Genomic DNA, 13133 nt, shown 5'->3' with positions numbered 1-13133 from the left:
ATATAGTTTCAATCTTAGTTGCATGGTCTTCAAGCTACCTGTATAAAAAATGCAATTCTCTACAAACAAATAATAATTTTCCAGTATTAAATCATGTAATTATCTATAAAAATAGTTTTGCTTAAAAAATGTGACTGAGCCCCAAATCCAAATTACTGCACTATGCCTTCAAGTATAAATTATATTTTTTCAGGATAATGAAAATACTGTCTCTAGAAAGTTTTACCAGCTATAAATGCTGAGTTTGATTAAATTCCCCATATCGTGTTTGCTCAGTTATATGTTAGTATTATACTACAAACTGATAATCAGTATGCCATAAAAGTCTGCCATCACCATTTATGAGGAACAAAATAGCAAAATAAATCAGTATAGTGTTACGTTACATAAATACATTTATTTCCACAACTCTATTGTTAAGAATAGGTAGAAATTCCCCTCCCAGAATAATAAGTTTAATACTTGTATATTATCTGATAATAATGTAAGGCTACTATAAATGGCATAACTAGGATTACAAGATTTCAATAGTTGGTAGTATATAAAATCAAATATATAAAACTGATCACAGCCTTCCTTGTTAAGTATATTGGTTCACATAACATACTAGGTCTTGTTTTTTGTAGTACTTTAAATGCAATAAGGAAGGATGTGATACAGCTTCATAACTGAGAATACAAAAGTCAACAGGAAGAAAAGGTCAACAATGAATGAGCAGCTTCCAACTCATCACAATCAGTGTTGCCTTACCATAAATTCTTCCAGTGTCTGGTAGATTTTCCCACGGAAATCACAATAATTTTTCCGTTCTTTGCATTGTGGACAGCACTGAGTAGTGTCAACATGAATACAGCGAGGATGGACTCTAGGACACTCTGGCTGAATGCACAGTGGGCCCTCTTCAGTACAAAGACAAGGGCATGCAGAAGGTCCTGGAGTAAACTTCTCCCCAATTGCATAAACAAAGCCACTCTCATCCACACAGCCTTTTCCACGGTAGTCTGGATAAGCATATTCCTCTGGAGGTTCAGATGTGGTACCAGCAATAATATCTAAGAGGGAGAAATCTTCAGCAGCTGGAAGTTCCTCTTGAATACCTTTGATTTGATTATGAGCCTGGAGGTTCCCAAACTTATTACTTGTTGCCTGAATACTCAAAGCCTGTTTTTGCTTTGTCCAAGATTCTTTATTAGAATAATTTCTGTTGCCTTTGTTTTTCCAGTCCCTGATGCCTTCTTCCCTTCCATTCCTAGTCATTTCATTCACTTTCCCTAGTCCTGGTCCAGTTTGATTCTGTCTCTCACGGGCTGATGATTGATCTTTTTTTTCCTCACTTGTTTTTATCTCCTGCTTGTCTTGAGCCTTGGATAGTTTTTGTAATGGTGCAGTAGAATTACACAGAGCGACCATCAGGCAGCATGTCACAAGGAGGGAACTAGAAAGAGCCCCAATTGCCATTGCAGTATTACTGGGCGTCATCTAAGGCATCTCAGATGGACAAAACATGTTTCATTCAAATCAAAGGAAGTCCGCCTGTCAATACACTGTCCCTGGGAAGAGACCAGTTAGGATACTTCAGATTATTCTGCATTTTTTATACAGAAAGCAGTATATAGTCTTCACCTATTACGTGTAAAAATGAAAAGCAGGCCAAGAAAAGAGATTCAGCTTCAAATTATAGCACAACCGTGGACCTGTTGGCCGTTCCTGAGTAGGCTGATGCTTTTCAACTTGTTTCCTATAACTGAGAGGAGAATAAGGATCTATATCACTTAAACAGCTAACTAAATCACTTTTTAAAAGAAGCATGGTAAGAAATTTGTCATCCTAATTATAAATCACTAGGGAGGAAAATCAATATAATGCTTAGATATCAATATAAAAAAATTTAAAAACATACATTAAGTAAGGGATGAGGAAGTTGGGAATGGGAGGGATAGAACTGCTTCATAGCAGTAGTAAGATCATAGCAAATTCTAAGATATTGAGTTTACCTTTAAAATATTAGTTTTATTTGGAAGGGGGAAGTAATCATAATCACCTAGTTGCTTTTCTGCAAATTGTATATACACAAAAAGGAACAAGACTCCCCAGAACATAGAAAACCCTGGAACATGTATTCAGCAATATTTTCAATTCCTGCTTGCACCCTGATTTTCACTAAATCATTTTTGTAAACTTCAAAACTTAGAGATAAGAAATGGCATCTCTCTCTCTCTCTGGCTATGCTAGCCAATGAGCAAAATAAAGATTTGATTTGATATATATGACTTTCACCCCACTATTCCTTAGTTTATAGAACATGAAGTCTCTTTTCTGTAATATCCAACTACCTCAACTAATTTTATTTTACTAAAAATGCAACTATAAGCTTATTCTCTACCTTTTATGGTAGACTCAGCAATTCTACAGCTATTTCAAACTGTTCCCTTCAAAAACAGTATACATACTCACAAATAATCAATTTGAGGCAATATTTTCTTCGCCATATTGTTGTACTCTATACTATAGTTTCTCAGTGGACATCTAAGTTAATAATTTTTTTTTTTAATCCACAAAACTGCCTTTCATATAGAAAAATCCTATAGCCTAGCATTAAAAAAGGGAACTTTATACATATAAACAGATACTTAGAAGCCAAGAAGCAAGGAATGATTTTAAACAATCATAGTGAATAGTACTATATTTAAGAATCTTATCTTCAATTTCTAGATTTCAGCTTTGTGCCGTACAGTCTACTCAGAAATTAATCCTGTTCAGTTCCGCGAAACTTATTCCCAAACAACTGCATGCAAAACTGAAACCTTAAAGACTAATATGTTCATTGCGGTGTGAAGATATTTCTTGTGAGGACAGGACAGGATAGTTTCCTGTCCTGATGAAGGAAGTTCCAAAGAGTCTTTTAAACAAGTCTTTCAAACTGAGGTAATTAATATTTCAAAAGCGGGGGAGGGGAGATACCTTAAGGGGATTAAAAGAGGAGCCAACATTCATGGATTCAACTCATCTCATTTTAATTTTTCACAAGGTTTTTGAGACAATGGAAAGTAAACAAGTTTAATACTCTTCAGATTCTCTCAGCTCTTACTGAAAGCTGTTTTAGGTTTCAATCTAGTTAGTACTCTTCCAGAATATGCTGTTCATCCTAACTTTTGCCATTTGAACCCTGAAATAATCCATCAGATTTGTTAGGAGGATGAACTATTGTTGCAATATACATGAAAGCACATGATGCAACCACTCTGCTGAAGTTAAGTTTGGATTTTCTAAGTGCCTGATGAAGTGAGCTGTAGTTCACAATAGTGGATACCTTTTAATAAAATGTGTTCAACTGAAAAGGTGCTACCAGGCTCCTCCTGATCTTTATCTGAGAACTAGGTACTCTATGTTGAATTTCATGATGACAGAAACACAAGACAGAAAATCTAGCAAACAATACAAATCAAATGCTCATATGTCTTACTCTCCATGAAGATTTCCCCCCTCCATTTTGTATTCATCTTCATTATAAAGCACAATCGACATGGCATTTTAGGGAATTAAAATAAAATATACCACCAAATACAATACCTATCTCAAGGAAAGGTGGCGGGGGGGGGGGCGGGGAGCAGACAGAGCCGAGAATACGCTGGAAAAGAATATATACTAGTGCAGTTACGCGGATTGTAGCTTAACGTTTAACATTTAAAAGGAATAGCCGTCTATGCTAGTCTTGCAGCAAAAAGCTCCGTCCTTGGTTGGGCTTAGCGCGTTGCCTCCATCGCTACACACGTACACAGACACTATAACTTTCCTGTCTCCCCCCCCCCCCCCGCCGTGCAAAAGTTCCCGCTACTGCTGGCGCCCCAAAGGGCAGGAAGAGCTCATCCTCTCTTTACCTTCCTCTGCATAGCCTTTGCAAGGCAGATCCTTTGCTTCCCCTCATTCCCGACTGGTCAGCCGGTTGCTCCTCGGCTCGGGAGAGCGAGCAGCTCGTCTTTTGTCTTCCATCCTCCGTCCTGAAGGGAGAAGACCCGACCGGCGACCGGGGCCGCCACTCCCGCCCGCTGCCCACTCTTCCTCCTCTTCGCTTGCGAGGCGAAGCCTCAGTCACCCCACAACACAGCAACTATACCGGTTCAGCCTCGTGCTGAGGGGAGGGCGAGCGCGAAGACGGGCTCCTCCCTGGCGTTTTCACATTGCGGTTTCCTCACAGCCCCGCTTGCCGCCTCCTTCCTTCATCCGCATAAAAAAGGTAGCCTGAAGCGCGCGTCCCTCCGCTTTGAGGGACTCCGTCTCTCCCTCAGCCACTCGCCCGACGTCCGGAACTGCTGCTTGCTCCCGAAACGTCAGTTGTTGCCCCATAGAAGAGCTGTTGGCCGGCGTTGCCAGGGGTGGGGGAGCGCTTGCAAAAATGACGCCCGCAAGGAGGCTTCGAGCTGCAGTAACTGTGGGTTGCCTCCTTATCGCCTGCTCTGATTCCCGCTTTCGTGAGGCGGCGGGAAGAAGCTTATTTCTGGCCGGCGACTGATGGCGATCGTGAAATCGTCCTCTAATTTATACAGCGCTTTGCACTCCAGACAAGCCGGGCAGAAGGAACTGTGGGAGCGGGGAGGATGGCGCTATCCTGCCTTTTCAAGAAGCAATATAGTATTGGAAACAGGAAGCAACCCAATTTAAGCAACACGCGGGCCACCTATGCCTGCATGTAACGGTTCAAATGGTGGTGTAGATAAATGCTACTCCCAATTCGTTACACTTTCCTTAAGTTCTGCTCCCTCTCTTTTCGCCTACTCTGCCTTCAGGACAAAACTATACTGATCTGATCTCTCGATTTTTTTGTATATAGTAAAAAGTAGCCAAAGATCCTTCCAAGTGAACTAGGACTGTTTGAGTAGGGAAGTAATGTACTGTAATTTCCCTGCTTTAACCCCTTCCTGTGCTCTATGGGAAGAATATTCAAGTAAAGATGTGAAGAATTACAGTACATTTTCCTTTCCCAGCCCAATTCTAAGATACTGGGTACTTTTCAGTAAGTTTTCACTTCGGACCAAATTAGTTAAAATGTTAGCAAATTATGCTATAGTGGCCCTTCCCTACTCATACCTAACTACAGCACAAACACAACCTGGCAACACTATGATGCTGTCTTCATCCTAGGCATACTGGTACAAAAATATTTTCCCCATTGCAAAGGCAGCTTTAAAGTATACACAATCGGTTAGAGTTTATCACCCATTACTTTGGAGGGAAGTCAAGTGGCCACAGTGACTTGAAACGCAATGGAGGCAGGATAGGAGGGACAGTAGGGATGGCAGGTGCCAGCTGACTGGATTTCTGCCAGCTCTAGAATGGAAGGAAAGCATTCAGTGGTGGAAAAGGCTTAAGTGGGGATTTTGCCTCAAGTCACTCTTGGTAAGGTTATTGGTTTTAACATTGTTTTGGAATAGATTTCAATTATATAATACTCTTACATCTATCCAATTGTTTTAATGCAAATTCAGTGTCAATTAGAACAGTAATACGTGCCATGTAAAGTATTTCACATAAACCCAAAGCAATTCCATCAGATTTAGAACCTAAATAACTTGCATAATCATGAAAAAAGGAGATATCTGCTTCTTGAGAGAAAGGCTATGGCAAATCTAAACAGAATATTAAAGTTTAGAGTCATCACTGCTCACAAAGGTATACTGTCAAGGTCATGGTCTCAGTTATAAAGTATGTCTCCAAAAGTGGACCATCATAAATGCTAAATGAAAAAGATTGATGCCTTTGAACTGTAGTGCTGGAGAAAATTGTTGAGAGTACCTTGGAACAGCATGAAGTACAAATCATTCAATCATTCAGGTAAAACTAGAAACTCACTGGAAGCACTAATAATGACACTATGGCTTAAGTATTTGGGACACAATGAATACAGAATCAAGAGACTGAAGAAGGTGATGATGCTTGGAAAAGTCATTGCTTCTTATCTTCTTTGGTCATTTGTTTTTGTTTTTTGTTCTAGTATATGTGCTCTTAGAACTAGTGCATTGTAGTATCACTTTTATCCAAACAAGAACATTCTGATATATGAGAAGAAAATTTTGATGAGGAAAACATGTATTTTTTTCATTTTCCTCACCTATGCCACCTTGAATTGACCAAATATAGATGGATAGATAAAAGTGGGATAAAAATCTAATCTTCATCATCATCTCCAATACTTATTTTTCTGCCAGATGGTAGGGTTCAAATCTGCTCTGGAAATACCAATCTGCAGTTTGGAATCCCTCTCCATTTAAATAGAGCCACCATATATGGGCAGCAAAAACCAGATAACTACTAGACTCTACTTCTTTGTTGCCATCTATTGTAGCCAAGATATGATAGACCTAATCATAATGGGAGGAAAAAGGAGTTTGTACTAACTCTGATACAACCATTATTCCAGCTTGCCTTAAACCCTGACTGAATCTCTCTTAATTATTGACTTTGCTAATTTTATATCCTTTTGCTTCTGTGTTCACAGATACATTTCTGTGGGCCAATTCATTTTCTGCTGATGCTATTAAAAAAGTTATTAACTACCCTATATGTTATTTCCTGCTTTGAGCAATAGATTCATTTTTCAGTAAATATATACAATGATGATGAAGTCTTTAATCATGCAAACAGTCTGTATCTCCATGGATGAACACATATTGTATGACTGAGATTAATCTTAGGCACCCTAGTGAAAAAACTAGGATTGATTAAAAAGTAATCCTCTGGACTTGCTTCCTCCTATGTTAAATGAAAGTGTCAGATATGTAAGGTTAACATGACTGAAGTTTGGGGAAAGCTGATATCTGGAAGCATTTTAGCTTCTAGTACTGACCAACAGAGGCCAGTATGTGCTGTGAAATCTTAGTGAAAAGAATCTAGTTCTCAGAAGCGCAAGGTCTGAATTATAAGCAATAAAGACATAAAAAAATAAAGATGTGGATTGAGTATCTAGGTTAAAAATAAAATGTGCGGCTCAAACTTACTTTTTTGTCACAGATATACTTTATCAATAATTTATCTACCCAAATTTGATATGTTTTTAGACTGATCAATGCTACCAAGTTTGGGCTGCAAAAATCCAGATAACCAACATGTGGCAGCAAGAAGAGTTTTCAGCATTTCTGTGTTACCATTTAGTGGTCAACCAGATTCTTGCAGCTACAATTTGGTAGCCTTAGTTTTAGTTAGTCAGTACATAGATTCTCTTTGTTACAACTACAAACTTTTCCTGGCTTCTGTTGTTGCTATAATAAGCAACCTGCTTTTTAGTTATTTGAGAATTGCAGTATCCAGTTTCAGAAACAGTTACAGGCTGCACTTCCACTTCTATGTGCATGCTTTAGACTTTTGCAGAGAAAAACAGAAAACAGCTGCTGTGTAATAAGCATATTATTTCAGGATAGAAGTTTGGAGTAACAGGCATTCATTTATTATCATAAAGAGTCCCTTGAGCTGAATTTGACTCCTGATGTCCAAACCGTGCTTAGCTTTTTTTTGGGGAACAGCCAAGGTCGGCAGATGCTGCCACCTGCTGTGGCACATTTATTGCAGACAGTTGTTCACTGAATAAAACCTGATAACTTTTAGCCATACTGAAAATTGATTTTCATCTAAGAAACATTTTTTTCCTCTGAACATCTACCTTGAAGTTCAGTTAAAATACCTCATTTTTCTGCCACCACTGTAGAGCTTTTTCAAGTACTAAAAAAAGATTATATCCTTATCCTTATGGCAAAAGTGGGAGTTTTTAAATGTATTTTGAAAGACACTTGGGAACCACTTCATGAATAGGCCCAGCTATATAGCAGCACCAGGGACATCCACAGAGAGAGAGAAAAAAACCTCAACTGTGCAATTGAAGGCCTGCCCTTTTTCACTATCTGCCACTCATGTCACATGCACTTAAAAAGGGTCAGGGCTGCGATTGAACAGTCACACCCTGAGCTACACATATTCTCCGTATTACAATCATAGTTGCAAAACTACCCTGTGTAGTTTAAAAAAGAACCTTGAAAATTCGAATATTGGACATTTGGAATGACTGAAGTTTTGATGATTAGACAGGGGTAAGGAAAGGGAAAGAAGAATGATCTTGGAACTGGTGAGTCATATAAGGAGACATTGAGGGAACTGACTATGTTTTATCTTTTTTGGTACCTGAAGAGTTGTTACCCAGGAGGTCAGGATCTGTCCTTTATCATCCCAGAATATAGAAAATGGAATAATGCTCTTAAGATACAGAAAGTCAGATTCTAGTTGAGTATTAGAAAACATTTCCTGACTGTAAGACATCATCAAGGGATGTGGTGGACTTTTCATCATTGTATTTTCTCATATAAAGGTTGGCCACCTTTCTCTATGCTTTACTCTGGATCCCTATCCCGATCATGGATTAGACTCAGTTAAATATATATGATCCTTTCCAACTGGATGATTCCTTGATAACTTCTCCCAGTGCCTTGCTAACCAGTGAATACTACCAAACCTACTCAGTACAATGGTACATATATCTTTGTTAAGAAGGGCTTTCTACATGCCTCGAAAGAAACAGTAATCAGACCCACTTTAAGAAAACCCTTTTGAATCTTGCTGATCTGGCAATAATAGGCCAGTGTCTTCGTTTCATTTTCTTTTTTTCTTTTTCTTCTTAATTTTTTTGAGAAAGGTATTAAAGGGTATGATTGCTAGGTAACACGAGAAATTTTTGTAAGGAATTGTGGCTGCATCTCACCTTTATCTCAGGCCTAACTTTGGGATTAAAGCCATATCAGTCACCTTCTATGTCAGAAGACAGTGGAGTGATTATAACAGTATATATGTTCTTGGACTTCTCAGGTCTTAATATTTTTTGCTTGAGGTTTATGCAAGTATTTTACAGAGAAACCCTACAACCATATTTGTTCCTTGTATAGAGAGAATACATAGAAGGTGAACAAGATTATATCAGTTGGCCCTACCACTCTATTCTACTTTTTATATGAATGGAGCAAATAGGCTTAAATATATTATAGGAAGCCCTATGAGGAATGGTTAAAGGACCTGGTTATGTTTAGCCTGCAGAAGAGGTGACTGAAGAGTGATACGATAGCAGTCTTGAAATATCTGAAGAACTGTCATATAGAAAACTGTATATGCACATTCTGTATTGTTCAAGAAGGCAGGACCAGAACCAGTGAGTTAAACCTACAAGGAATAAGATTCAGAATCCACATCAGGAGAAAATTCTTGACTGCAAAAGTTGTCAGCCAGTGAAATAGGTTGCCCATTAAGTGGTAAGTTCTCCTTTGCTAGAGGTCTTCAGACAGAAGCTAGAAAGTCACCTCTCAGGGATGTACGAGTGGATCCTGCATTGAGCAGAGGGTTGGACTGGAAGACTTCAAAGTTCCCTTCTAAATCTGTGATTCTGTGCAATCTTCTAAAAGGAAAGTTCTAAAGATGGTGCTCAATTATTCTTTCTTCCTCTGGGAACTATCTTGTGAGGTTCTTTAATTATCTTTTAAACTTTTATATATATATAAGTTATTACTGTATATATATATATTAAAAGATGTATTACTGTATGTATGTATGTATATGTATATATATATATATATATATGTATGTGTGTGTGTATATATACAGTCAGGTCCAGAAATATTGGGACATCGACACAATTCTAACATCTTTGGCTCTATACACCACCACAATGGATTTGGAATGAAACAAACACAATGTGCATTAACTGCAGACTGTCAGCTTTAATTTGAGGGTAGGTACATCCAACTCAGGTGAACGGTGTAGGAATTACAACAGTTTGCATATGTGCCTCCCACTTGTTAAGGGACCAAAAGTAATGGGACAGTTGGCTTCTCAGCTGTTCCATGGCCAGGTGTGTGATATCCCCTCAGTACCCCAATTACAATGTGCAGATAAAAGGCCCAGAGTTCATTTCAAGTGTGCTATGTGCATTTGGAATCTGTTGCTGTCAACTCTCAAGATGAGATCCAAAGAGCTGTCACTATCAGTGAAGCAAGCCATCATTAGGCTGAAGAAACAAAACAAACCCATCAGAGAGATAGCAAGAACATTAGGCGTGGCCAAAACAACTGTTTGGAACATTCTCAAAAAGAAGGAATGCACCGGTGAGCTCAGCAACACCAAAAGACCTGGGAGACAACGGAAAACAACTGTGGTGGATGACCGAAGAATTTGTTCCCTGGTGAAGAAAACACCCTTCACAACAGTTGGCCAGATCAAGAACACTCTCCAGGAGGTAGGTATATGTGTGTCAAAGTCAACAATCAAAAGAAGACTTCACCAGAGTGAATACAGAGGGTTCACCACAAGATGTAAACCATTGGTGAGCCTCAAAAACAGGAAGGCCAGATTAGAGTTTGCCAAACGACATCTAAAAAAGCCTTCACAGTTCTAGAACAACATCCTATGGACAGATGAGACCAAGATCAACTTGTACCAGAGTGATGGGAAGAGAAGAGTATGGAGAAGGAAAGGAACTGCTCATGATCCTAAGCATACCACCTCATCAGTGAAGCATGGTGATGGTAGTGTCATGGCGTGGGCATGTATGGCTGCCAATGGAACTGGTTCTCTTGTATTTATTGATGATGTGACTGCTGACAAAAGCAGCAGGATGAATTCTGCAGTGTTTTGGGCAATATTATCTGCTCACATTCAGCCAAATGCTGCAGAACTCATTGGACGGTGCTTCACAGTACAGATGGACAATGACCCAAAGCATACTGCAAAAGCAACCAAAGAGTTTTTGAAGGGACAGAAGTGGAATGTTATGCAATGGCCAAGTCAATCACCTGACCTGAATCCCACTGAGCATGCATTTCACTTACTGAAGACAAAACTGAAGGGAAAATGCCCCAAGAACAAGCAGGAACTGAAGACAGTTGCAGTAGAGGCCTGGCAGAGCATCACCAGGGATGAAACCCAGCGTCTGGTGATGTCTATGCGTTCCAGACTTCAGGCTGTGATTGACTGCAATGGATTTGCAACCAAGTATTAAAAAGGGAAAGTTTGATGTATGATTATTATTCTGTCCCATTACTTTTGGTCCCTTAACAAGTGGGAGGCACATATGCAAACTGTTGTAATTCCTACACCGTTCACCTGAGTTGGATGTACATACCCTCAAATTAAAGCTGACAGTCTGCAGTTAACGCACATTGTGTTTGTTTCATTCCAAATCCATTGTGGTGGTGTACAGAGCCAAAGATGTTAGAATTGTGTCGATGTCCCAATATTTCTGGACCTGACTGTATATACACACACACACACATACAGTAATACCTTGGTTCATGAATGCTTCTGTTCACGAACAATTTGGTTCACGACCAGCACCATTTGCAAAATTTTGCTTCCGTTCGCAAACTCTGCATCGGGTGACAAACATGACCCACGGCCATTTTCCCTGCTGTGACACGTGGTCGTGGCTTCCTGTAGGCAAGATCGCGGTCGCAGACAGACTTCCTGTGAAGCTTTTTGGTGTGCTTTTTAGCATGGCTCCAAAGAAAGTGCAGAGCAAGCATGGTAAGAATAAGGTTTTGAAGAAAATAACCATTGAATTGAAGAAGGAAATTGTAGAAAAGCACGAGCATGGTACTCGTGTAACTGATCTGGGCTCGGAGTACAAGATGGCGAAGTCGACAATCTCGACTATTTTGAAGAATAAAGATGCCATCAAAGATGCTGATGTGGCAAAAGGAGTAACGATGTTAACCAGGCAGAGGACACAAGTGCTGGAAGAGGCGAAAAAACTTTTGTTAGTGTGGCTGAATGAGAAACAGCTGGCAGGTGATAGCGTTAGTGAAGCTATGATCTGTGAAAAAGCCAGGAAATTGCACAGTGATTTACTGCAAAAAAAAACCCTCTACAAGCGCAACAAGTGAAGAATTTAAAGCCAGCAGAGGCTGGTTTGATAAATTCCGCAAGAGAAGTGGCATCCATAGTGTGACAAGACATGGTGAGGCTTCCAGTCCTGACAAGGCTGCTGCAGAAACCTACAAGAAAGAATTCACGGAATTCATGAAGGCGGAAGGATACGTCGCTCAACAAGTGTTCAACTGTGATGAAACAGGGCTCTTCTGGAAGAAGATGCCGAACAGAACCTATATCACGCAGGAGGAAAAGGCACTGCTGGGGCACAAGCCCATGAAGGACAGATTGACCCTTTTGCTGTGTGCGAACACAAGTAGTGAGCTGAAGATTAAGCCACTACTGGTGTACCATTCCCAGACCCCTCATGCATTCAAGGAACACAGTGTGAACAAGGCCAGAATGCCTATCATGTGGAGGGCCAATGTGAAAGCTTGGGTCACAAGGCAGTTGTTCATGGAATGGCTGCACGAGGTGTTCGCACCCACCGTTAAAAAATATCTTTCTGACAGCCAACTGCCTGAAAGGTGCCTTTTTCTGATGGACAATGCCCCAGCACACCCTCCAGCCTTGGTGGATGATATGGACGCCGAGTATGACTTCATAAAGGTCAAGTTCCTCCCCCCCAACATGACACCTCTTCTGCAGCCCATGGACCAGCAAGTGATCTGCAACTTCAAGAAGCTGTACCCAAAAGCGCTCTTCACCAGGTGTTTTAATGTCACTGAAGAGACGTCCTTGACTCTGAAAGAATTCTGGAAAAAACATTTCAATGTCCTCCACTGCATCAACCTCATTGACAAAGCGTGGGAAGATGTCACGTACCGGACCTTAAACTCAGCCTGGAGGAAACTGTGGCCAGAATGTGTCGCTGAACATGACTTTGAAGGGTCTGATGCAGAGGAAGTGGAGGAGATTGTGTCCATGTGCAAGAGTATGGGTCTGGATGATGATGGTGCAGACATAGAGGAGCTTGTTGAGGACCATAAGGAGGAGCTGACCACGGAAGAACTTGCAGAACTGAGCAGCAGAAAGCGCTTGGTGAGGACCATTCCGCTGAGGAAGAGGAAGACAGGGAGGAGGTTAGCAGTGACGTGATTAAATGCATTATGGAAAAATGGAATGAGTGCCAGAATTTCTTTGAGAAGCACCAACCCAACATAACTGTAACGAACAGAGTGCTGAATCTGATGAATGATAACATGATCTCTCATTTCCGGAGGGTTATGCAGCGCAGGAAA

General features: G+C 40.2%; 1 protein-coding gene across 6 annotated transcripts in view; it reads right to left on the bottom strand.

Annotated features, from left to right (window-relative positions):
* The window catches only part of VWC2 (von Willebrand factor C domain containing 2), a 45506-nt gene extending 40908 nt beyond the window's left edge, over positions 1-4598 (bottom strand). For 2 of the 6 annotated variants that reach the window (XR_015797757.1, XR_015797756.1), the window contains exons 1-2: positions 3879-4598; positions 751-1744 (exon numbers count right to left, since the gene is read on the bottom strand). Coding sequence is in view for 4 of the 6 variants with exons in the window: in XM_088150110.1 (XP_088006236.1) it covers positions 751-1479 (729 nt within the window). In the remaining 2 variants the exon portion in view is untranslated. The remainder of the gene's footprint in view (positions 1-750; positions 1745-3878) is intronic. The other 4 variants (XM_088150110.1, XM_088150111.1, XM_088150112.1 and 1 more) reach the window with 4 other exon arrangements.
* Positions 4599-13133: the final 8535 nt, after the last annotated feature.

The sequence above is a fragment of the Python bivittatus genome, unplaced genomic scaffold (assembly GCF_059951505.1).
Source record: "Python bivittatus isolate LINGU-HERP-01145 unplaced genomic scaffold, Pbiv_v1 ctg000610_np1212, whole genome shotgun sequence".
NCBI lineage: Eukaryota > Metazoa > Chordata > Lepidosauria > Squamata > Pythonidae > Python > Python bivittatus.
This window is presented reverse-complemented; position numbering and strand designations above follow the sequence as displayed.